At 39.9% G+C, this 26,960-nt stretch overlaps 1 protein-coding gene across 1 annotated transcript in view; it reads left to right on the forward strand.

Annotated features, from left to right (window-relative positions):
- Positions 1-3,684: 3,684 nt before the first annotated feature.
- zeb1b (zinc finger E-box binding homeobox 1b) overlaps positions 3,685-26,960 on the forward strand; it is an 84,591-nt gene continuing 61,315 nt past the window's right edge. The window contains exons 1-2 of the mRNA XM_028434389.1: positions 3,685-3,856; positions 3,937-4,010. Of these exons, the coding sequence (XP_028290190.1) occupies positions 3,953-4,010 (58 nt within the window). The 5' untranslated portion in view covers positions 3,685-3,856; positions 3,937-3,952. The remainder of the gene's footprint in view (positions 3,857-3,936; positions 4,011-26,960) is intronic.

A 26,960-nucleotide genomic window follows, 5' to 3' on the forward strand; every position in this document is an offset into this window, starting at 1 on the left:
ACACACGATGTGTCTGTATGTACACACACATAGCTTGATGAGCAGAATCAGCTCTTTATTTAGAAACACAGTCACAAATATCACCGCAGTTTCGCAATAAAGCTGTCAGTCAATGCTCACTGAGGGATGTGATTGGAGGAAAACTAGTTCATCCTCCCACATTTTATAAGAGAGGAGGGGCCGACAGTGAAATTGGTGATGCACGATGGTTCAAATTAGAGTCGTTTAGAGCAGTGGTTCCCAAAGTTTCGGTGCCTAAGGCACACCAAGGACAGGTAAAAATACGAAGGCACACCTCATGTGCTAAATAGCCTTTACATGTGTTATCACTCATGTCATGTACAATATCTGTAAATGTGCATAATTATTTACTAATGTCAAATAAAATGCGAAAAAGACAACTATGTTACTCATGAAATATGTATTAACAAAATATTTCAAAAAAATGGAGGTATAGAGTTTGTATTATGAAATGAGTGCATACAAAGTAGTACATTTAAAAATATATATATTTCTATGTAGTTGTGTATTGCAATAAATGTATGGTTGTCACAAAATCCCACAACACACCTGGACTTGCCTCCAGTGACGTGCCGTCAGGGTAGACAAGGTTGGCAGTGCCTACCCAAGGGTGAATTGATATTTTGATTATTTGTTTTAATAATAATATAATTATAAATTATTTATTTTCATTTCCAATAACCTACAGTACCTATAAGTTTGAAAGCCCAAATTACTAAACAGCGCTATTTCCTGGAACAGCTGCACAGTCTCACTCCACTGTAAGGCAGAGGGAGGCCACACCCCCTCCCAAAGGCACGTTGCTCCTCTGCCTCTGTTGCCATTGCTTGTTTTTCTGTTTGCACATGCGCAGTCAGGTCCCCAAGATGAAAACCATTTACATCCAAAGGCAGCATGGAGAGCTGCCTTTGGACGTAATCACGCTATGCTAAATGCTATACGTAAGTTCACAGTACATTAGTGAATTGATCCCATGTGACCGCTGCTGCTACGTTCTCTAGCTAGTGGGCGGGATAACACTACAGTCAGGATGACAGCGATAGAGACGATAGAGAAACTTTTTTTTGAAGAAAAACGACAGCTTTTAAAAGATAGGAGACCAACACCTGAGTTACCAGACCTTCAGTAAAGGTAAGGTCAGAACATGTTTCATACTTTTCACAGTGAATGGAACAAAAGGAAGGATTGACTTTGTGGATGCTCCTCACTGAGGATGTTCTGAATTGTTGTTGTCGTCTTTTTCTCCGTGTTTCTGTGTTTCCAACACAAACAACGGATGTGCTGCCGTTTCATGAGATATATCTTGTTGGGAGAGTATCAGTGACGTGCCGTGAGGTTGGGTAGGCACATTGCAAATCGAGACCACCAATGACAATTTCATGTGTTTCTGCTGTCAAGTGTTAATTCAATTCAAATCAATTTTATTTATATAAAGCAATTTCCAACAAAGTAATTTCAATGCGTTTATCAAAATATACAATTCATAATAAGAAAGAAAAAACCCAATAAGATCCACATGAACAAGCATTTAGCCATCTAACAAAATCAACATCATAAACACCATTAAAGAAACATAAACAATTATTTAATATAGCCTCCATACTCTCCAACAAGATATATCTCATGACACGACAGCACATCTGTTGTTTGTGTCGGAAACACAGAAACACAGCCTCAGTGAAGAGCATCCACAAAGTCAATCCTTCCTTTTGTTCCATTCACTGTGAAAAGTATGAAACATGTTCTGACCTTACCTTTGCTGAAGCTTTGAAAATTGTTATTGGTGGTCTCGATTTGCTATGTGCCTACCCAAACCTAGTGGTCACGGCACGTCACTGCTTGCCTCATGGCACACCGTTTGGGAATCACTCATTTACAGAGAGAGTTGCGAAATAAGTTTGAAATAAGCTCAAATAGTTCCCGGAAGTCATTGGTGGGCAATTCGAACCAATGATTCAGAGTGACGTAACTTAGAATGTAGATAATTTGTCGTCAATAACTTATTTACAATATTTATACAGTACACTGTCATATGTTAATAATGTATTAATAATTAATGAATAATTAGTCAATAATGCATACGTTAATGGGTTTAGAAAATAATAATAATAATAATAATAATAATAATAATAATAATAATAATAATAATAATAATAATAATAATATGATTATTTAAACATCTTACCGTTCAAAAGTGCATCACAAACTGTCTACTCTGCTCTAGCTCCAATAAGTCAACTGCTCACTTCCGGGAACTAGTGTGAGAGGCTCCATGAGCAGCCATTGCTGTAACAAAATAACAAACAAAAAAACAAAACAAAAACGGACCATTGAAGTGAACAGAGTTGTTGCAACTCTCTCTCTCTAAACGGCTCTGGTTCAAATAATCTGTCTCAGCCAATAGCAAAATTCTGTATTTTCACTCTGACATTTTACAACTACAAATGCTAAATAAAAATACTTTCACTAAAATGCTAAAAGTTGGACTAGAATAAATCAACAAAAATACCCAAATACATGTATTCAGCAGAAAAAGTGGGTTTGGGGTTTTCTCTTTTGAAAACTATAGGATCAACAAACCTGTAAAACAAACATCAGGGATGACCTAAAACTATAAATCTTTTTACAGTTTATTCTATAAAGCCCCCAGATACTTCAAAGGGTTTTTATTTCCACCACTAGAGGCTGCTCACCACATTTTGAGAAAAGCTGGTTAACGCTACAATGCACTGTTTTCACAAGTTGTGATGTTTTTTACTCTGCTGTCATTAAGAGTAAATAGGGCTTTAGCCTTCCCCAAAGCTCCATCCTTTATTTTACTTTTTGTTTTTTAGTGTTAGAACTGTTTTTTCTGAAGAAGAATCTATGGTGAACAAGTACAAATGCTTTGAATAATCATAAAAAAATTGTTCAACGTAAGTGGCTGTCACATAAGACACATTAGACTTCACATAGGACACTTTTATCCAAATATGTGTTTGTCATATTATAAAGAGGAACGTGCTGTAATTATCAGTCTTTAACAAGTCAAATTAGTGTATTTGAATACTTTGCTAGATAAATACAAATGGAATGTACCTCTCCTGTGACTATAGCACTAAATAAATGCTTTTCTGACATAAAAGCCATTATTTCCAACAAACTTTTTCAGTGCATTTAATAGATCAGGGGTGTTGAACTCATTTTAGTTCAGGGGCCAAATACAGATAAGTGGGCCACAGAGGTGGGGAATGGAACAATTTCAACGGTAATGCTACCTTGCGTTTCTCGATTAAAGTATGTCGTATATGAGGCACTGACAATATCCAAGCAATATGTGACAGTAGTGACTATATTTATTTTCATTTAAGGATTGAGCAGCATTTAAAAATGGCTTGTTATAGAAGCACGGGAAAACTGCAAACCACTGCATTGAATATTGCCAAAACTCCCGAGCTTAAGTTTCTGTGGAAATTGGCCAGATATTTTTCACCCCTTTGTTGAGATATCCACAACTAAATTATTTGGTAATTCACACCTGTTTCTCAGCCATTTTTACTTTCGCCTGCGGGCCGATTTGTATGTTTTAAAGGGCCGGATTTGGCCCCCGGGCCAGGGGTTTGACACAGGGGTAATAGATGTTTTGCAGCTCAGCTCAGGAATAAGAAGACCAGTGATGTGTAATGTGAGCAGTCTTGCTGTTACTTTTCTAGAGTCCCACATTATTGGATGTCGGACCGCCTCTCCCGCCTTGGAGCGCACACGCACACACACGCACGGTTCTCCAGCTCCAGGACACGGTCCGGTGTGAGCGGCACATCCATCGGACTCGGTGTTGCACAGTGGAGGTGAGAAGGTAATGTCGTAAAGCCGGATGTCGTAAACTGGAGGGGGTGTGGGGAGGGTGAGAGGAGGTGACTCTCCGGCTGCTTTCAGACTCAGCGGACGGATCATGGCGGATGGCCCCCGGTGGAAGCGCAGGAAGCAGGCAAACCCACGGAGGACCACCGGTGAGTAAAAGCCCGGCCCGCGTTGCACCATGATTCCAGGGAACAGAACGGGACGTTTCCCGTCAGCCCCCGAAAGTTTGTGAGGGGAGTGCGGGTCTGCTCAGCCCCGAGTGCAGGTCCGTTATACTTAGTCCGTTATACCTGGTCCGTTATACTTGGTCCGTTATACTTGGTCCGTTATACCTGGTCCGTTATACTTGGTCCGTTATACTTGGTCCGTTATACCTGGTCCGTTATACCTGGTCCGTTATACTTGGTCCGTTATACCTGGTCCGTTATACTTGGTCCGTTATACTTGGTCCGTTATACTTGGTCCGTTATACTTGGTCCGTTATACTTAAAGCTGAACTCTGAAGTCGGAGCAGGTTTTAAATCAATCCTGGTTTTTGATGGTCTGTTCTGTTGGACTTGTCTGTCAAAGATCGGAAATCAATCAATCAACTGTATTTTTACTGGAAAAACTTCTCAAAGTGCATAAATACGCGATGGAGCGGTTTACACAGAGAATTAAAGAAAATCATTGCAGTTAAAAAAAAGAATAAAAGAAGAGAAAAAGCCGCTATAAAGCCAGTCTGTCTCACTTGTCGGAGTTCGATTCCCGGTACAAAGTTTAGGGCGAGGACCGGAGCTGTTCCCGTCAGAGGCTGTCTGTGGACTGGCTTTACGGAGCGCGTGTTAGAGACGGACAGCGGACGGACATGTCGGTGACTGGCGGTCAGTGTTCGGCTGTGGTTCAGTTACGGAGCAGTTACGCATCCAGTGTAAATCCGGTGTAACAGTTGCACTGAGTAGAAAGAGTTCTGAGCTCTGAAACAGACCCGTCCTCCGGTACCGACGGTCCGTCAGATGCTCTTTGTTGTGGTTGTTGATTTCCCATTTATCTAATCCCTGTTCGGACGTCATGTGGAGCTGTCGTTTGAAATGGTCGTGCGCGCGCGCGCGCGCGTGTGTGTGTGTGTGTGTGTGTGTGTGTGTGTGTGTGTGTGTGTGTGTGTGTGTGTGTGTGTGTGTGTGTGTGTGTGTGTGTGTCAGATAACGGTCCTTGCCCTCGGCCATGATGGAGGATATTTATCCAACACATTTCATCCCTGTTTGCTTTTCTTAGTTACTTCTTTCAAAAATCTGAAAAGTTGACCTTATTACATTTCTCCCTCCCCACCGGTCACTCATGGCTTGTTTGTTTATTAAATGCACTGTTAGTGATGCTGTCTATGAGATTAAAAAAAGTGCCCTATGCTTTAATTTCCATCCCGGGAGGTTTAGATCAAGGGAGCCCCCTCCCCTCTGATGACAGGTGTTTGCACTGATCGCTGTAATATACTGTACTTCAAAATAAAATTAAAAAATAATCAGGTTTGCAACAGGTGAACACAGTGATTTTGGAATGTACTGAGTTGGAAGCCCATGAAAGAGAACCAATAGGTTTATTTTAATATACCTTTTGTCTCACTCACTCACTCTATGGTGGTGAAAACAGGGTGAACAGCTGTGGGGTGGGGGTGGATGGCGCTCCCTCTGCATGTTAAAGGACATGTGTTTACATCTAAATGGGTCTGCCCCAGGAGAGGAAATCTTTCATTTGTTTTCAATGCTTTTCACTAACATCTTCTGGGGCTTTAATTCGAAAGTGGCCAGAATCTAAACCCACTCCTGCCACATCAGATAATCCACTCTCTTCTTTCCAGAGCTTGTGCTTTACTCAGAGAAAGATGGAGGTTAAGGTTGCTGTCACTTAGGGAAAGTTCATTGACTCGTTCTGAATAGGTTGGAAACAGCTGCTTATTTGAACACCTTCGTTTAGACCAGTTTGCATTCCGAAGAGAAAAGAAAAACCCTGGGTGATATAAAAGTTTTGTTTTTTTATGTGCTAAAGCACAGATCGCACACTTGGCAAGAACTGAGCATTTTGAACATGTTAAAACTTCATTTTTCCAGTGAGTTTCTTCAAACATCCACACACTACTACCCCTCCACTGTTTCACATTTAAGACATTTTTTAAGGTTTTGGTGTTTGTTCTTCTTCTTGTCATTCGGTCCTTCATCAAAGGTGTAGATTCCACTCCAGACTTCGTTTGCATGCTGACATAGGCCCAAATGAAGCAGACTTTCCATGGAAACGAATCCTAGAGCAGTTCCAACACTCTAGGATTGTCCTGTGTGAATGCGGTGGCCAGGGGTGCTGTTGACTGCCCCCTGACCCCGGCATCTTAGAGTATGACTTCACTTTCTCCCTCTGTGCCATTGTTAGGTTTTCAGCATGTCCAATTGTGTTTGTATTTAAGTCTACTCAATGACGGGGAAAGAGAGGAGGATTAGAAGTAAGGGGGAGTTAGGGTTCCAGGTTTTTCTAAACTTCTTCTCTTGGAGACTTTAGCTATGAGATCCAAAGGCACTGCAGCCGACTGCATTCTTCCCTGTAATTGTCTGTGTACCCACCAGCAGAAGCACAGACATAGTTTTATCATGGCTGCAAAAAACTTTTATTTCAGGGGATGTCGTTTTTTACTACTTTAGGGGGTGGGGTTTACATAGCCAATGTCTGATTAGATGGAGTGATCAGCTGCAGTGAGGTTCCATCTTGATGGCTGATTCCCATTTCATTCATTGTCTTTAGGGTGCTTTGGCTGTACTCTGAATAATGGAGGCTCCCCCTCTAAGCTTGACAATTGGACGGACATTAAGGTCAAGATGCTCCTGGTCTTTTTTTGTTGCAAAGGATAAGGTCCAGTGTGACAGATCACAGAACAAGTGAGGGAGAATGTTTAGAGACTAAAACAGAAATTCATAAAAAAACTAAAGGCGGTCATTCATTTAGTCAATTAGTCTGTCATTCATTCATTTTTCATTTAGTCTTTGATTTATGTTTTTATTCATTCATGTATTTATTCCTATATTGTTTTGAGTAAAATGCCATTAAGCTTTTTTAAGTATTTGACGCTATGATAGGGGACTTCTCCCACTGCTGTTTCTTGCGCCATGCCTTATGTGTAGCCTATACAGTGGCTGTGTTTGAAATATCATGCTAACGTACTACTTTTACTAGGTCAGACATCAAAATCTGTATTTAGCACGTTCACATTAAATAGTATGCAAAGATTGAATACGCGAGAAATACCCAGATATATACTATATCGGGACATTTTTGAAGTATGCACAGTGGGCACACTAGTCATACTGAACCACCCCATGATTGTGAGCAGAACGTAAAATTGTCCTTGGACTGGCTTCAGAGCTAAAAGTCAAACATCCACTTTCCAAAACATCTCTTCTTGTATTCCTTTACTTTTTAAACCCTTTTGTAAAAAGGGCTCTTGTTTTGAAGTTAAAACTGGAAGTTTAGTCAGTAGCACAATGAAGGGTCTCCAAAAATCTCTGAAATGTTCGCATGAAATGTGTTTACATGTTTTTTATGGATCAAATGAGCACATGTTGATATTCTACTTGATCACTTTCTCACTCAAAGGTGGAGTTTAAACAGAGATATTTAGCCTTAGTGTGCTTCAGGTTTTTGTTGTAGGTTCAAAATGCATCTTGATAAACTTGGAAGTACACTTCAGTGGGAACACTCATCATCCTAATCCTCCTAACCATACTTATAGTATATAGTAGGTGGGTCAGCGGCTCATGTTCCCCAAAAGCAAAGAGGAGGGCTGCAGGGTCAGGGTTGTTGAAAAGGTGGGTGAGGACGTTGACATCAGGTGACAGCTGAGAGGTAGACTCCATAAGCAAAGACAGGTGTGGGGGGAACTGATCCCAGTCTACATTACATGGCACTGGATATATTTTATATATATATATATATAATCTGAATGGCTTTGCAGGAATGCAGCCCCACTACAACCTTCCTGTTGAAACACCTGTTAGCAGTAAATGTGGGAAGCCTTCAGCTGCTTTCTCACCTCATTTTACAAAGACAGACTGTTTTTTTTTTATTTTAGATTAGATTTAGATATTTCGAGTTTTCAGTTGTGGTGATTTAGAAAATTACACTATCACCTATATTGAATTTTATATATATATATATATATATATATATATATATATATATATATATATATTTGTATTCAACACATCTGCTTGTTAACAACTGTGCCTGTGTGGTGCATTTAGATTTATAGTGATTTATAGTGTATTTCACCATTTTGAGAAGAAATATCGAGATTTGAGTTTTGGTCCATATTGAGCAGCCCTATTTTCTGGGAACAATATTGATATCGGATCAATATCTAATATAAAAATCGGATAGGGACATGCTTACACATGTTAGGGTTCAAACCCTAAACTAAGAAAGAAGCAATTCACTTTTTGTGTCATAGTTTAAACTTTTGACACAAGAATGTTTTCTAGTGAAAACACAAAAGTTTTGTTGTGTTTTGGTCGTCCATTTATACGGCAACAATGTTTTGGTGCTTGAAAACTGAACTTTTTCAAAACGGGCTCCAAAGTGGAAGTTTCCCCCTCCGTCTCTGTGTAAACAGGGAAATGACTCTTTCTGTGTCACGGGCATGTTCACTGTGTAATAATCTCAATAGTTACATTAGTCTAATGGGACCAGCTTTGTCTGTGAACACGTGAAATATAAATAAAAAATATTGCGTTTCACAAGTTGGGATGAATGAATAGTGACATTATTATTGATGCTAACATTTATTTCACACAACGTGTGACATGTTTAGTTTTTATTCTTCCACACAAGTGTTAAATCTGACCATAAACATGTCGGTGTCTCTCTGTGGTTTTATGACAGTAAGACGTGATCTTTTAATTTTTTTACTTGGTCTCTTCCTCATATGAAGTGGTTAGCATTACTCTGTGTGTCGGTGTGTTAGCTTAGCATAGTTAGCTTTAGTTGAGTTTCCAGTTCATAATCGTTGCTGCAGTTTCATCTCTGTCCCCGTGTTTGTGGAACTTTGGGTGGATCTGATGGAGGAACTTGAATCGGTTTCCTTTGTTGGATGGTTATCTGGTTTTTACCAAGTAGCAGCACAGTAGCTTCAGGAAACCGAGACGAGCACCTCACGCGGTGAGTGAAGGGGCGGTGGCGGTGCACACCGGGCGTAGAGGCTCCGCAGCACAGCTTCTGTAAACAACGTTCTGCTCTAGAGAATAATGAGTTGACAACAAACAGGGACAGTTTTGGCTCGTGGAACAAGTTTTTTTGGGGCATTCTTGGCTAAATTCAGGGACAAATGGCCCGTGGCCCTTGCTAATTTCCGACATGGGAATTTATCGTTTATATCGTGGGATGACAGATTCTTACCGGTGAGAATATTTTTGACAATAAATCATAAACGATATAATATTGCACATTCCTAGAATGTGGAACCAAAAACAAAAACAGAACCAAAACGTTGTCATGTAAGCATTTCTGCCTCACAGTAGTGATCCCTAATGGATCTTTTGTTTTGGAGTTTGCATGTTTGACTCATGTTTTGCTTTGTTTATTTCTTTTTTTCTGTGTGTGATCTGATTTCCTCCCATTGTCAAAAAACTTGCATGATGGTAAAAGTCCCACATGGAGGTGACTGAACATCTAAACGTGAATATATACACCACCTATCTCTAAACGTGAAGCAGCAGACCGTTTCAGCCCTGGATAAAGCAGGAATACAACATGAATGAATTAATATTTTATGACATTTTTAGAAACCAATGTTTTTCATAATGGCTGACAAACGTGCGGTAAACTCTGTATTCTGCAAGTTTTTCACATGCCTGGCGGAAATTTTTATTCTAAGATGACCAAATGTAGTTTGTTTTTTCTGCTTTAAAAGACTTTACTCTAACCTTTGTTAAGGCTGCTTAAAGATTAGCTACTTCAACAGAGAATGAGGGCATTGATGGAGCCCCTGATTTTCCATTTCTTATTCATTTCACTCAAACCAATTCTTTTTCTTTTCATCGTTAAATTGGCTTTCCCTAATGAAACATCATTACTGCCTATTAAACTTCACAAAATCATGCCAAATATGCTTAATAGGGTTAAATGAGTTAACCATTGTTGTTAATTTTATATTTCTATGATTTAGATGTGCAAAGTTAATGTCACTCTGAAATCACTTGAGATTACTTAACGTGACTTTTTGTCTATCCATTTGCTACACTGGCTAGTCATTTAGCCACTCATTTTACAGCAAAAAATATCATGCAAACTAATATGTGATATTGTCCCAAAGCAAGTCGATGAAGTTTTAGTCTACGTCATCTCACTATCTGCATTTTTGGTGAATGCCGGCATTTTGTTTTGGGAGATTTTGCATGAGATTTGCTATTTCTCTCTCTGCTATGCATTCACTTGAACATAGATATTCTTTAACATGATTCAACCATCCGTTTAATGTATCATGCCTTATGTAAATAAGGCTGATAAAGAACAGGTTTGAAACCTAGAGTAAGTGTCAATAACCCCGTTAACTGTGATGAGATGTGCCTTATTGGGGTTTGTGTGACTGAATGCTTAAATGAACTATTGTGTGGCCAGAGCTTTAGTGGCAAAGCCTGAAGAGAAAGAGCCTAGTTACCTTTGCAGTTTGCCTGCACTACCTCACACACTCAGCGGCAGAAGAAAGGGGCCATTCAGAGTCCTGACATGGGGAGGGAGAACCCTTTTCACACTCAGCTTGTGGGAAACTTCTCCTCCATACTGTGCATTACATTTGCATATGACCCATTCTCTTTCACTGGTCCCTCTGAGGGAGGAATCCACGGAAGGTTTGCAGATTTCATCAAATGCTTTGCTCTCTCTCACATGCTCCTCAAGCCTTCCAAGACCACGTCTGCTGACATTTCAGTTGTGCAAATGGAGATTTTTTTCCCCCAAATGGCTTGGTGTTAACAGCAGCACCTCCCTGTAGCATTTCTGTCATGGGTATTGTACTTTGTGGTTTCAGTCTTAAGGTGAAACCTTAAATCAGCAAAGCTGGCATCTCTCCAAATCTGCTCCACTGAGCCATGATCTCAGTCTGGGAGCCTCCCTCACCAAAGATGTCCAGAATGTATTGGGGGGGTTCACGAGTCAGTATCATGGAGTTGTTAACTTTGGGGGTGGGATGATTAGGCGATAATGAAACTGGGCCGACGTGCTTATTGCTGCTCAGTGTGGGTTGGTCATCGGGTTGGCAGGTGCACAAGGCCATGCCATGAGGGTTAAGTGAGCACAAAAGTGTCCTTTGCTCCCTGTCAGCAGACACTCAATGGAAATGTTTACATTCCCCTTTATTTCAGAATGGAAGTGAAATCCTCTTTAAAAAGATAAAGTTTCACCTTGTGAACACCTAATTCTAAATGAAATTGGCCATTCCGAATTAAAGTTAAATTCAAATTATGTGGCTGGTTTGTTTCAGTTTTTATTTCGAATTTAATAATTCCTCGGTCTTGTAAATGTTCATTCCGCCTTAAAATTATTTTGGTCATTCTGCGCATGCTCGTTTTGATGCGCTGGTGATGACATAATCCAGGATGGTTGCCTGAAGAAAGCGTTGGACTTGAGTCGAGACTATTTATTTAATGAGAGCCTTAGAAGATATGGATTTAATGAAAAGAGTGGATGGACAGAAGCATAAACATGTGGACAATCACACGGACACATGGACTTATTACAGACACACACGGACATCGTCAAACAAAACAAAGACTTCATCGAGGGACATGAAGCCCTGCTCCAGGTCACATGGCCTCACACATGTTACAGTGCAGCCGTGGCACTAACCGCTGGCTATGATTGGCCAAAGTACGGTCTTCTGCTTCCCTTCTACTCCTCAGCTGACCAAAGTGAAACCGTGTAATTGTCGAGCTGCTGCTTCAAAACTACAATCAAAATAAAAGTGAAAATAGTTATTATTATGTGATCTTCTGTTTTGTATGCCGAAAAGTTGTTTCCATGTAAACCTCAATTCAGAATTACTATTTCCATGTAAATACAAAGCAGAATAATTTGATTCTGAATTATTTAATTCCAAATGATTCATTTGGGCAACCGTGGCTCAGTGGTGGAGTGGGTCAACCAGTAATTGAAGGGTTTGGGGTTCAAATCTCGCTCTATCCAAGTCATTGTTGTTGTGTCCTTGGGCAAGGCACTTTACTCACGTTGCCCTCTATGAATGGGTATGAACTGTGTATGTTGGCGGTGGTCAGAGGGGTCGTAGGCACAAAATGGCAGCCACGCTTCTGTCAGTATGCCCCAGCACAGCTTTAGCTACATTGTAGCTTACCATCGCCTGTATGACTGATGTGAATGAATAATAGTTTCTGTAATGTACATTTAGTCTCCTCGAAAAAAGTGGTTTATAAATCCAAGCCATTAATATTATTATTATTAATTCTGAATGAAAAAACATCATGTAACCGTGGCCAATGAAAAGCCTTCTCTCTCTTCCCCCTCTGCCTGGCTAAGGTATGGGGGTACCCTCTGTGGACCTCAGGGGGATATTGCTGCTTAAATTGCTGTCTTGTTGGAGGTAAATATTGTCTGTGGTGTGTCTGTTGATGTTTATGTTAATCATCTGTTTGACTGCAGCTCTTTAGGCCCTCCCTGTGTTGGGATGTTCTTGTGTCCTTATGCCCCCTCCTACCTATCCCTCCCCTCGTCCCCACAGGCCCCTCACTGGAGTGGTTAATGAAAAAGACTGCACTGACAGAATAGGCGGGGGGCGGGCCCAGAAAGGGGTTAATACACCATCTTGTGTTTGTGGTCATTGCTGGTTCAGGCCAATCTGTGCTTGAGCTTCACATTAGATCATAGCACTGAAGTGTTATCTGTTTTCAGTGTTTGACCTGATTACAGTCCCACACTGTCTCTGTCTACTGGGACAAAATGAGATGATATCATATGAAGAGTAATCTGTTGCAGTGTTTTGTGCTTTACACATAGTCAGGCTGCTGACTCTTTTTCCGCCCCTTATGATGATCATATTGATTTTCCTCTCCAAAGCACAGGCGACTGATAATGGCTCTCCTGAGAGGAGCATACATCGTCACATCCTGATTCCAGTTGCAAAGCCCAGCTGTGGTGTCCCAGGGGCCATGTTGACTAACGGATAATCTGTACCTTTGTTCTGGAGATGGCTCGACTTGTCCTGTGACAGCTCCTACACAATAAAAGAAAACACCCATGTTCCCTGTTTGTTAGTCAGGCTGAAAGGCGGCTGCTCTGCTAACTGTCAGCATGGATGAACATCCACATGGGATTAATGAGAGGAGAATGGCCAGCCTGGAAACAGGGGGAGAGCAGAATAAAGGGAGGCATAGAGTACTGTCCAATTAACCTATGGGCATTTGTTTAGGTCTCAATGACCTCAGTAAAGATGAGACTCAGTTTGAGGCTATTCCAAAGGCTCAAACATACAACCGCGTGGACTTCTCCACAAAGTTGGTATCACACAAAACACTGCTCGGGATTGTATTGACCCGCATTAATTGTAACTCTGACCTGCATTTCACCGCCTGAAACAGTACAGGAGAGATGAACACAAGTTTAGAGGAGAGACTGGCAGACGAGCTACGACAGTACTGACACCTTTAAAACACGTCCCAGAAAGAGCACAAGGACTACAGAGAAGCACTAAAACTCATGGGACATGTAGGGTTTTAATGGAAACTACTACACGACGGTGTGTCTGTATGTGAGCGCTGAGGATAGCAGACAGTCTGCTCCGCACAGAGTCCGAGTATGTTTGAGCCTTAAAAAGGAAGCAACATAATAGTGGAGTAAAAGAAAGTTACTTTTCTAATGTTAATGCCTCATCCATAATACTGCACAGTGCATTATCAGCGTTAGAAAGACAGATAGATTAAAGATCTACCACCATGTGTCAGTCAAAAATCATAATACGGTCAGAAAAAAAATCCTTCCAAACAAATAATGGAACCATTTTTTTATTGTGACTTGACAACTAAAGACTCACAACAAATTGTTTCAAAAGTTTTCTTCAAGAAAATGCATTTGGCAAGAAATACATTTTGCAAAAAACAAAACAAAACCAAAGACAGTGATTACATGTGTACAAATCAGTGCTTCTCAAACTTTTCTTTCCACATTTTATAAAAGCTCAGCAAAACTCCGCGATTTCAAATTACAACCCAACATTTATCATTTGTCCCTATATAAATCTTCTTAAAATATCAGACCTGTAACTTTATTCTTTTAGGATCACAATCTCACATTTGTTCCTCATAGTTGTAGTTTCATAAAGTGACACTGTAGGCTGAAGTAGCCCCCAAGCAGTGACGTGCCGTCAGGGTAGGCAAGGTAGGCAGTGCCTGCCCAAGGGTGAATTGATATTTTGATTATTTAATTATAATTTATTTATTTATTTATTTATTTTAATTATAAATTATTTATTTTTCCATTTCCAATAGCCGACAGTACCTACCTACAAGTTTGAAAGTGTCCGCATTTTGTGCGTTTCATAGCCCAAATTACTAAACAGCGCTGTTTCCTGGAACAGCTGCACAGTCTTTTTTTTTTCGCTCCGCTGTAAGGCAGAGGGAAGCCACGCCCCCTCCCAAAGGCACATCGCTCTTCTGCCTTTGTTCTCATTGCATGATTTTACGTGTTTGCGCATGCGCAGTCAGGTCCCCAATGTGACATCAATTTACGTGTAAAGGCAGCGTAGAGAGCTGCCTTTGCACGTAACTGCGCTATGCTAAATGCTATACGTAAATTCACAACACATTAGTGAATAGATGACACGTGACCGCTGCTGCTACGTTCTCTAGCTAGTGGGCGGGACAACACTACAGTGTGGATGACAGCGCTAGAGATGATAGAGAAACTTTGTTTTGATGAAAAACAACAGCTTTTAAAAGATGGAGACCAACACCTGAGTTACCAGAGCTTCAGTAAAGGTAAGGTCAGAACATGTTTCATACTTTTCACAGTGAATGGAACAAAAGGAAGGTTTGACTTTGTGGATGCTCCTCACTGAGGCTGTTCTAAGTTGTCATTTTCTCTGTGTTTCTGTGTTTCCAACACAAACAACAGATGTGCTGTCGTGTCATGAGATATATCTTGTTGGAGAGTATGGAGGCTATATTAAATAATTGTTTATGTTTCTTTAATGGTGTTTATGATGGTGATTTTGTTAAATGGCTAAATGCTTGTTCATGTGGATCTTATTGGGTTTTTTCTTTCTTATTATGAATTGTATATTTTGATAAATGCATTGAAATTACTTTGTTGGAAATTGCTTTATATAAATAAAATTGATTTGAATTAAATTAACACTTGACAGCAGAAACATATGAAATTGTCATTGGTGGTCTCGATTTGCAATGTGCCTACCCAACCCTAGTGGTCACTACGTCACTGCCCCCAAGCTACTTCCATCACCAACATGTGACCTGTATTCGATGTTTCTGAACCAAACATTCAGATTGATTCTAACCAGACCTGGGCCACAATAAGCTCTCTATTCCCACAACACTGATGGTGTCACATGTGACATCATTCCTTCTTCTGCGGGCCACTTTTGAGGGACAAGCTGTTCACCCCATGCAGGATCAGATGGAAGTCACAACAAAATCACAACATATACGAAAAAGAAAGGATATTTAATCTTTTCAAAAATTGGAATTCAGTGTAAGAAAAAAATGACATTTTGAAGAAGGTTACTCTCTCTTTATCTCATTTAGCTGGAAAATGTTTTATAGATGTATAATAAACTAGTACTGGGCACAGTAATACAGTAACAACAACACCAATCATTTCACTGAAGAGATTAATTAATTAATTTATGGCTTGTTTGCTTCCTTTCTATTTTCCTGTAGCCAATGTCTGCACTTTCCTCACTGACTATTTATTATTTAAGGGAATTAGTAACTTTATTCTTCTGGATAAAGACTGATGTTTCTTTGTGTTTGTATGTGACAAGCTTTCCCTGTTGACATGAGTACAGCAACGTACAGTCCCAGGCTGTGATCAAAATTGCATACTACTCATACTAATTCTGATATCAAAATGAGTATGTAGTGTGTTCCTATTGGATAGTATGGAGTACACGAGAAACACACGGATGTATACTAAATCGGGACCTTTTTGAAGTATGTACGCCTTTGTAAATAGTGCTCTTATTTTGAAGTTAACAGGAAGTTTTGTCAGTAGCACAATGGAGGGTCTGCAAAACTCTCCGTAATGTTGACATGAAATGTGAGATACAGTATCTAGCCGCAGTGTGCTTCAGGTTTTTGTCGTTATAGTTTCAAGATGCATCTTGGGAACGTATACTTCAGTGGGAACGTCATCATCCTAATCATACTTATAGTAGACATTATATACTTATTGAGTCTGTAGTGCATAGTATGCCATTTTCAACACAGCTCCAGTCTCAGAGACACTAATACCACCTCAAAACCCAGCCTTGATGGGTGGTGTATGAAAGCCACTGTGGTTTTATTCACTATGGACGTAGAAACCCAATTTCAGAGATTCTCTGTACATTTTGCAACAGCAGGGGGAATTGTTTAGTTTTGGTGTGTGTTTACAATGGTAAATAGATGCTGCTCGATAAACCAATAGGAGTTCTGCATCAAATATTTGCTTTAACATTGTTTCTGAATTCCAGACTCAGCTGTCTTTTGGATGTATGCTTTGTTGGTTCATTCAGGCTCTGTGACCTCACAGCACTGTCAGTGTATGACAGGTGAGCAAAGTACAGAGTACAGCTATTTCTCTTTACACTGGCTCTGAGCGCTGGAATGAAGGCAACAACCTTTGACCTGTCTAGTTTTAAAATGAAGATACACGAGCTTGGTTCACTTGTGAGTGTAATAGTTGGTCCTATCACATGTTCAGACTGTGACAGAGCTTCAAGGCTTCTACTCATCAGAGCTGAAGCTCTACTATGTCATTGAATAGTTTCTGTGGGCTTGTTTACATGTTTCTTCTGATCCAATATTCTAATGTATGACCCATTAGCTGCATGCCAGTGCTCTTACGACAACCCAGTCTCACCCCCAACTCGCCATATATTGACGTTCCAACCCTTTAGCGTTAGTATTCGATGCACGGGGTACCCTTTTGGTGTTCTTTTTCGACGCTGTAAGCTGCTTTTTAATGCAACTTTTCAAAATAAGACTTCTAATTCTAACCATAAGTTCTCACTAGAAATGTCATAAAAACAATTGTAAAGCCACAATCTATCTTGAAATAAGGCAATTTGCCACGGGCCGACACATAGTGAAGGGGTACTATGTGACGCTAAAGGGTCATTCCCGAACATCAATATGTGACCAGTTGGGAGTGAGAATGTGTTGCTTACGACAACACACACTCCTTCTCCAATTCCGGTGGTTCCTATTCATTGAACATTTTATGTTGCAGGTATTCTGCTCACTCTGGGCTTTTTGTCTGTGTCCCCAGCATGCACAGCTTATGTTCCAAAAAATACTACCACACCAAAGTCCGAGTGGGGTTGGTAAAGTGTACGGGAGAAATTAACGTCACCTGAAAGGATTAAAAAAATGTTTTTTAAAAAGAATTACAACAGTTACCAGACTGTCATTGCCCAATCCCATTAGATCTGTGAAGCTAAGCATGTCTGGGGCCTCATTTATCAAAGTGTGCCTAGGTAAGCACACTTCAGCTGGCGTATGCTAAAAACCAGGAAGTGCGTACAAATCTTTCTTTTTACGATTTATAAACGAGTGCGCACGTACCTGTTTCCGTTTAGAAATCATATTCAACTCGAAGGTTGGAGCACGTGAAGAAACATCTTGCTCCCCCCATTTGGTGCCCATAAAAGGTCCGATGAACGCCCTGAATGAATATTCACTAATCCAAATTTCACGGTGGACCGAAGGGGAAATCGAGCAAATAAAACAAATTTCACTCAATGTGAGGTGGAGGTATTAATTGTTAAGGTGGACACACGCAGGAGAGCGTAATGTGGTGACACAGTGAACATTAGAAATGATAGAAAGACAGATCGTTGCCTCATCAGACTGTGACAGGTGAAAAAGAAACGATCACACATAAAAGTGGAGGAGAAAATGTGGATCACTCTCCATAGGAAGAGCGTCTGTTCAACAGGTGGAGGAATGGGGCGGAGCTTAGCCTCACAAAAAGCTGGAGGATCAGTGGGGATCCCCTCTGTGTAACGGAGGTGGGGGACACACACAGATGCACTATATATGGGATTAAACTCCACAGCAGCTCGTCTTCCTCCCAGTGCAGCACCTTGTCCTCACGGGGCAGTGCCAAATAAGCCACGGTGCGTCTTTACGCATTAGAGTGTGTTCCTTTTTATAACCGCTACAGGTGTTGTAGCCAATTGATCGTCAGTTTTGCGCATTGATCATGTGATTATTATTATTATTATTATTATTATTATTATTATTATTATTATTATTATTATTATTATTAATAATAATAATATAAAACTGGATTTGTAGGCACGCGCACGTCACTCACTCCCGTTTCTCATACTTTTGTGCGTAAGGTCAGAGCTGCCGTGGAGGTGTGCACATATGTGACGTACGCACATATGTGACGTACGCTTTCTTTTGTACGTCTGCAGCATTTATAAATGAGGCCCCTGGTCCTGGTTAGTAGGTGGATGAGACCTATTGGAATTCCAGATGCCACAGTGGGGTGGCAGTCACCCCAGTGGTATCTGTCATTGTGTCCTTGGGCAAGGCACTTCACCCACATTGCCTAGTATGAATGTAGTGTGTGAGTAAGTGTTGGTGGTGGTCCGAGGGGCCGATGGCGCACTATGGCAGCCTCGCATCCGCCAGTCTGCCCCAGGGCAGCTGTGGCTACAATAGTAGTTTACCACCACTAAGTGTGCAGTGAAAGAATAATCCCTTAATTCTGTAAAGCGACTTTGACTGTCTATGATAAAGCGCTATATAAAATTGATGCATTATTATTATTATTATTATGTAGATTGTTCTTAAGTCTGCAGTCTTTGCCAAACATAAAAAAGAAGCAACCCTCTTATGCAGAAAGCACAAGGCCATTAGTAACAACTGGAATGTAAAAGGAAGGACATTTCTTTTCTTTTTATAAAGTAAGAGCATAAAACAATGTAAATTGCGCTCTAAAAGCACATGAATAGATCAGAAAATAAATGATATGCACACTTATAATCCTCCTCAGTAATGAAGCAGCACTCTGAATAAATGAAGCCATAAATCAGCTCGAATCAAGAGGCCATGAATAAAAAACGGCTCCAAAAGAAAACCCAAGCTCGTCGAATGCCCCATCAAACGCACACGCACACACACGCACACGCACACGCACACACACACGCACGCGCACGCACACGCACACGCGCACACGCACACACACACACACACACACACACACACACACAGACATCCTGTCTCATCAGAAGTCATTGATCAGCTCCTAAGGGGGAGGGCTACTTCATCATTTTGGTCCCACTGCACCATGAAAATACAAAAGTAGGAAATGTGGTGCAGGTTGTAGCCCAGGATGAAATCTGAAAGCTCTTTTCTCAGTTTCTGGCTGTGCTGTGAACACAGGTTGGAATGTTCCCCACTGTCACAGCACGCACTGATAAACACAGTGATCACACATCATCGGGTATCTAAAGGTGAGACAACCTTCTATATGTCACTATCACATTCCTGGGAAAACTGTCTACTGATTTCAAATGTGTCATAAAAACATAGCTGAGCAAGAAATCAAATGAAGTGTCCTCATAGTTATTATTATTATTATTATTATTATTATTATTATTATTATTATTATAGTATTTCTGGTTTGTCTTTTGTTCACACCATCCACCAAGTTAAATTCCTTGTATTGTTTTTAAACTGTGCTTGGTGATTAAAACTGTTTCTGATTCTGATATGTACCCTGGTTTATAATGGAGGTCTTTCTCCAATCAGAAGACTAGCCTGCTTTAGGTGGCAGCTCCTAAGAACCTGTTGCTTCTCTAAAGCTGTGCTGCCTGCCTCAGTTCTCTTCTTTGTGTAGGCAGCGGTCTGCATTGAATTTCAATGACTCCTCAATCTGGTGGTAGGCCTTCTGGTGAAGCTCCCTTCACTGTCCAGCTGCATCATGTTTCTGACAAACAGAAGAAGCACTGTAAACACCAACACAACACTGCATAGAAAAAACTAAAACATCCAGATGTACTGTAGTATCTTCTCCAATGCCATAATGGGTAATCTGATATTAACCACAGTAAAGTTCTACTGTAGCTGAAATTTGGAGTAAAGATTTTGGTTCACTATTGCACAAATACACTTTTCCAATGAACTCATTCAGTGCCAGCCATTTTCAAAATTTCTACCCCCCTCAGTGTCAGCCGTTTTAGAGCATTTTGACTAATTTTGAAAGACCCACAGAATAATTCTGAAAGATTAAATTCTCTAATTTCATCAGAAAAATAAATTTTGTTTCTAGCTTGTTTTGTTTTTCTGTAATCAGCAGTTGAATAGTTACAAGTTTCACACAAATCACCAGTTTGTGACAAAAAGCTGAGAAAAACGTATTTTTCTGAAAAAATTTATTAGTGACTTTGAAGTTTTTTTTTGCTTCAGTGACATCTCAACATTGGTTTCCTTCTATAAAACTACAAAAACAACACTGAGACCAGGCTTTTGATGGCAACATTATTATTATTTTGCTATCTATGTCAGAGTTGAATGAATTTCTTTCTGTATTTTGGCGTTCTTTCAAGTTTCTCCCCCCGTCATTCTCTACACACGCAACTTCCTCCTCCTCCCGGACATGCCGAGTTTCACTGCTTGCCCCATTTTTTTTTTATTGTTTTCTCTCACCATCACCACACTCTCAATAGTCCATTTAGTTCCACACATGCTCTGGGCGAGTGTGCACTGCTGTGAGCTGCTGGGAACTTCAGCATCAACTCTCGTAGTACCATTTTCTGTCTCATAAACTCCTTTCCTCTTCCTCTGAGCTCTGCCCATCATGGGTGATCTCTCATCCAAAGGTGCGCTGCTGCCACCTACATGTCGCCAGTTGGTCACTACATCATTGTACAATTTAGATATTCACCGGAGAGCTTTGTCACACTGTCTCCGAGCAACCCCAGTCGAAAAACACAATTCACGTCTATAGACGTGAATGGCACTCAATGAGTTAAATAAGAAGTCACACACAAGTAGTAGTAAAGAGATTTTTTTTACTCGTACCATATTTGAAGTCTACTAGTACTACCAGTAACACAATATTGTGTACTAGTAGATTATTTCTCCAGGATTTCGCAGGCATTTTTTGTGGTCTGAAATGCCTGATTTCGCGGGCCAGTTTTCCAAAAGTTGCGATAAGAAGTTGAGATTTTTTTTCAGCCCAAAAACATACTTTACTCCCAATTAAGTTAATTATTTTTACCACTTATACATAAATATTGACCAGACATGTTCTCAAAAAAATATGCTTTATTGTTGGAAAGCAAACACCAACACAATTTTGTAAAACAGGCAAACAGTTTTGTTTTTTTTTGGCTTATACACTGAGCATACCCTGAATGCAAAAGGTGTAACATTTTTTAATCAAAATGATCATCAGAAGTGCAAGTCAGTAAACAATAATGAACTTAAGCAATATTAAAGTTCATAACATGACCCTGTCATGAAGACATATTTCTTTAGGCATAACAGAAAATAAATTAAAAATACAAAGCATTAATGTACATACTGTATGTAATGATATTGTGTGCTTCCTGTTTGTTCTCCCACATGGGGTTGTGCACTGGCTTTCATTCTCTGGACGTGCTTTGCAGAAGCAAAATATTTGTCCATAGACGACTTCCGCTTGTACTCGATGATAACATTGCATTTTGAACAAAAAATGTTTACCTCCACTCTTATGAAGCAACGTTGGGTGCTGTTTTGCACGGTCCTTAGCTGATATTTTTGTTTGCAAATGTGAGGTATTTCTATCGCACATGACTCCACTGAATGCCTTCTCCTGGTGTAGTGAAAAATAATCCTGCGCATGCGCCTCCTACAGGCGCATGCGCACTAATAGCGTAGTAAATATCTTCACGTATATGTACAATATTTTACTACCTTAAATTTTCCTACCATGATAAACCCTAATTCTAACCCTAACCCTAAAAATTAAAGGAAAGATTCTTACCTGTTTTCAAAATGCTATACTATCTATCTATACTATAATTCAAGGAAGGTCTGTGTGTGTGTGTGTGTGTGTGTGTGTGTGTGTGTGTGTGTGTGTGTGTGTGTGTGTGTGTGTGTGTGTGTGTGTGTGTGTGTGTGTGTGTGTGGAGCAAATATCTCCCAGAGATATTGACCGAGTTTGACCTGAAACCCGGTCGACGGGTTCCAAATACCCCGAGTGTGTGTATCTGTTATTTTGGAGTAATTTGGTCATTTCAAAATGTTTATTTTAATTTTATTTCACTTCTGGACGGCCCCGAAATGAAACCTATTCAGCTTTTGACCTCAGGGTGTGAGGGGGCGCTAGCGCACCATCTATATCTATTTCACTGCACAGCAGACTTCCGGTGTGTGTGTGTGTGTGTGTGTGTGTGTGTTTGTGTGTTTGTGTGTGTGACGGACCACCATTTAGTCCGGTTGCAGTCTGTGTCACGACACCCGTCCATTGGGTGGTAGTGACTGTAGTGTTGAGTCAGATCAGTAAACGGTGCTACATAGTGAAGCCCGCCTGATGATTACTGCAGCTTCACTCACGACACACCTGCCACTACACCTAACTACTGAAAATAGAAACGTTTAGTGAAAGTTAGGCAGGTACACACACACTAAACGACAACAAAAAATATGAAAATGACTCAAAATACACTAAACGAAATACTTATAATCCCACATGAATGCATACTTCCGACGGGCACTGTACATTACAGAAAAAAACACCACACAAAAAAAATATAAAAATCAGTTAAAAAAACAACAACACATTTATCATGCGCATGTCTCATAGAATTAAACCAGGGAAATTGCACACACTATTTTACTTTGCACCTGCAAATATACCCCTTTATAATGCTACAACTCTTCTTAAGCTCCCACTATATGAATACATACTTCCGACGGGCACTGTACTCGACTTCAAAAAAACATACATTTACAGAAAAATACAACAAAAATATGAAAAAGGCTCAAAATACACAAAACTAAATATTTATACAAAAAATACACAAATTACTCCTGAATCACACTACAATAGCAACAAAAACAATAATTATACACAAATACACGACTCCAAAAAAACATACATTACAAAAAAAATTTAAATAAAAAAAACAGCAAAAATGTAAGCACAAAAAGACAACAGAAAGATACACAAATACACATGACTCCAAAAAACATACCATACAAAAAAATATAAAAGTGAAAATTAAACTAGGAAAATTGCACCCACATTTTGCACCCGCAAATATACCCCTTATGCTCCCACATGAATACATACTTCCGATGGGCACTGCACTAGTGTACTTTAAATTTGAGCACCAGTAGAGCTTAACTATTATTGATAACATATTTATTTATTCATTTTAATGACTCTACATGTAATGCTGCATGTAGCTCTGTAACATTGCACTGTTGATTTATTACATGGATGATTTTTACAAGTACAAGAAGATGGACTGAATGCCAGCGCACTATGACGATACATGGGAATTTCAATGAGTAATGTTAGCGAGCCAACCAGTCTCATCAATCACAGATGGTCGGGACTGAAAACAAACTACCACTCTGTTTTTAAAGTTTAATGGGTATTTACTATAAATATGATGTAAAGTAGAAACCTTGTTATGGTTATTGAAACAATATGATTATTCCTCTCATGGTGACTTGAATGCTCTGTGAAGTAATGTAATGTTTTGGACACATGCAGCTACTATCAACTAAAGCTGGACCATACTTTACCATCGTAAAAGTTGAATTCTTTTTTCATTGGAAACAGAAAACTAAAGCAATTATTCTACTGGATTCTGTTCCTTTGGTGTTGCAGCATTCTTTGTTTAGGTCTCATGATGCTTATTACTAAATTATGCTGAACCAAGAAAGTCTTTGATGCAAACGTGTCTTCCGAGTTTCCCGTAAAACCACCACTGTAATGTTTGTGATTCACCCAATAATTGCTGACCATCACTCTGTTTCTGCTTTGCACAAACACTGTGAAGGTTAATGTAACTGAAGGGATGAGGTGTCTGAGTATAAAAAAATTACCCCAGATTCTGGGCATGAAGTGAGTGGTTTACATGAAAGTTATCTACTGCAGGGGTTCTCAACCTTGAGGTCAGGACCCCATTTGGGCTTGTGAGACACTGGGAGGGGGGCGCGAGATGCCTTCAAGAAACTAGGAATATTTTCAGAACAATTTGAGCCCATTTTTGCTTATTTTGACCCTTTTTTCACAACTACATCAAACAGTTTGGGGTGCAAGAAACAGGCTAAAAATAAGCATAACCTATTTTCATCACTTTTTCTTGCCATATTTTGCTCCTTTTATGCATTCCATTTCTGCCACTTCTCCATCAAATTTCAATGCCTTTTCTCCACATTTTTTCCACTTTTAAGTTGTTTTTTGCACTTATAATCCCCTTCCCCAACTAATGTCATGTACATTGACTCATTATTGTAATTTTGACCTCTTTTCACCATAATTCATGCTAATTTTTGCCAACTTAACCACATTCCTGATTTGTTATGCCCATTAATTGCCAGTTTAAACTAATTGCGCCTCCATTTTAAATTAAATGTTCATCCACCTTCAGGTAGAGTGGGAGTCCCTGGTCTCTGGCACTTTTATTTTGGGGGTCGCATGCTGAATAGGTTGAGAACCACTGATCTACTGGATAATAGCTCTGATGAGAGATGAGATGAGATCTGTAGATCAGGAGAAACTGATGTTATTGGCTTAGCTGCAGTGTGGTTTAGTTGGCCAGGCTAACTTCCTGTTTGTTCAGTCCATCTGTGGAGCTTGGGAAGGGGGATGCTCCCATGAGATTACCCCGTGAGAGTCACATGGTTTGTTTTTGAGATGTCTGCATGTGTAGGTGTATGTTTAGCAGGGTCTGTGCAGCTATCTCTGGCCTGCACCTGAATTCTGACCCGAGTGTGAACTGTCTTCAAGCCATCCCTTAACAGCACATCTCCCTGGGTGACGCCTTCCTTTTCTCTCTCTCTCTCACTGTGCTGCCCAGATGTTTTAAAGCTGTTTGTTAGTTTATCTACTGGAAGCCTGATTAATGCCAGCTATGAAAACTACTCTGAAGACTTTTAAGCCTTGTCGCTGAACTCTACTCTAGCAAAAGTACCAGTTTGTACACACAACTTTATCTGAAACTTGAGATTATTTGATAATACACTAATTTATTAAGACAAATGATAAGAAATCACAATTCATCGTCATAATCAAAGTGGGTAAACATTAATCCTTTTCACTCCTCTCTTTAACTTTGATTTACACTTAATTGAAGTATTTTTAATTTCACACGCCTTTTTTACACAGTCTGTCTTGTAATTTTTGTATTTTTTGGCAACGAGCCAGCTGCCCGTCTATTATACAAAACATAAGGTATTTGGAAGTTTCTCCAGTGGGATCAAGTAATTCAAGAATTTGAATTAAAATGATCCCAAAATAAACATCTATCAGAGTCGCGGGGGTCTGCCGGAGCCTATCTCTGGCTCATACTGGCCGCTAGGCAGGGGTACACCCTAGACAGGGTGCCAGTCCATCGCAGGGAAACCCAAACACAAACACCACTCAACCTAACAGTCATGTTTTTGGATTGTGGGAGGAAATCAGAGTACCCAGAGTAAATCTACGCAGCACGGGCAGAACATGCAAACTCCACACAGAAAGGACCCAAGTGTCCACCCCAGGGCTTGACCTTCTTGCTGTGCTAACCACTAAGCCACCGTGCACCCCAAGACAAATATTACATGATTTTTTTAGGATAAAGACATAAATCAATAAATCAAAAATCATTTTTTTTGAAAATAAATAAAAATGGTTGAAATTAATGCTCGAAATGTAATTCTCTTTTCCACTGTAAACATGCATTGCATTGTGGGATGTAGAATTCTGTAGACAGATGTATAGAAGTGTTTTTCCTTCATTTTCACTGTGATTTTACAGTGACTTCCTAACACATTTCTGGTGTTTTCACCGACTGAAAAAGGTGGATGTTTATTTTGGGGTTATGCGGAAAGATCTGAATATGGCTGACATTGAATGTTTTGCAGACTGAGGTGATATTACTGTCCTCCTTGTCTGGCTAAGAAACAGAAGAAATAAATGTAAGAATGAAGGAATAACACTTCTACGCATCTGTTTACGGTACTCAACATCCAACAATGCCATGCGCAAAACCTTTACGTAAATATTAACAAATCAAATGTTTACAATGGAGAAGAAAACAAACTATCGAGTGGCAATTTAAACCTTTTACATTTTTCTAGAGCAAATGATCTCTGATGTATTGATCCATGAGGCCTACGCTGTCTTTGTCTTTTTCTGATAAAAATAATGTTATAATGTTAATAATTTTTAGAAAAGTAAAAAAAAAACGGAAAATGTTGTTTCTGAACAGTTATTCAATTACCCTTGGTTACATTTTTCATTACCTTTCATTAAAACTCCAAAATCTTAATTTCCGTTCTATTGCACTCACTCCTATTTTTAATTGCATCACCCATCATTTAGTTGAAGTGATGAGAGGATGGGTGGATGGACATAAATTTGTCACTACAGGAAAAGCAAGGATAGAGCCCCAAGGCAGTAATGGCTGTCCTGCTCCATCACCCCTTCACTCAGCGGCTAATTTAAAGCAGTGCCCTTCTAATCGAATGGCTACCTGATAAATCTATTAAATCCGGACACATGTCCAGCTGGGCGTGGCTGTGACACAGCGTCTAGACAGGCTGGCCGTGAACAAATCACTTAAACAGGATTCCCATCCAGAGGAATTCCACATCTGCATTACTCCTGGTTGGAAGGACTGTTTTACCAAATCCTCAGAA

The sequence above is a fragment of the Gouania willdenowi genome, chromosome 20, assembly GCF_900634775.1.
Source record: "Gouania willdenowi chromosome 20, fGouWil2.1, whole genome shotgun sequence".
Taxonomy (NCBI): domain Eukaryota; kingdom Metazoa; phylum Chordata; class Actinopteri; order Blenniiformes; family Gobiesocidae; genus Gouania; species Gouania willdenowi.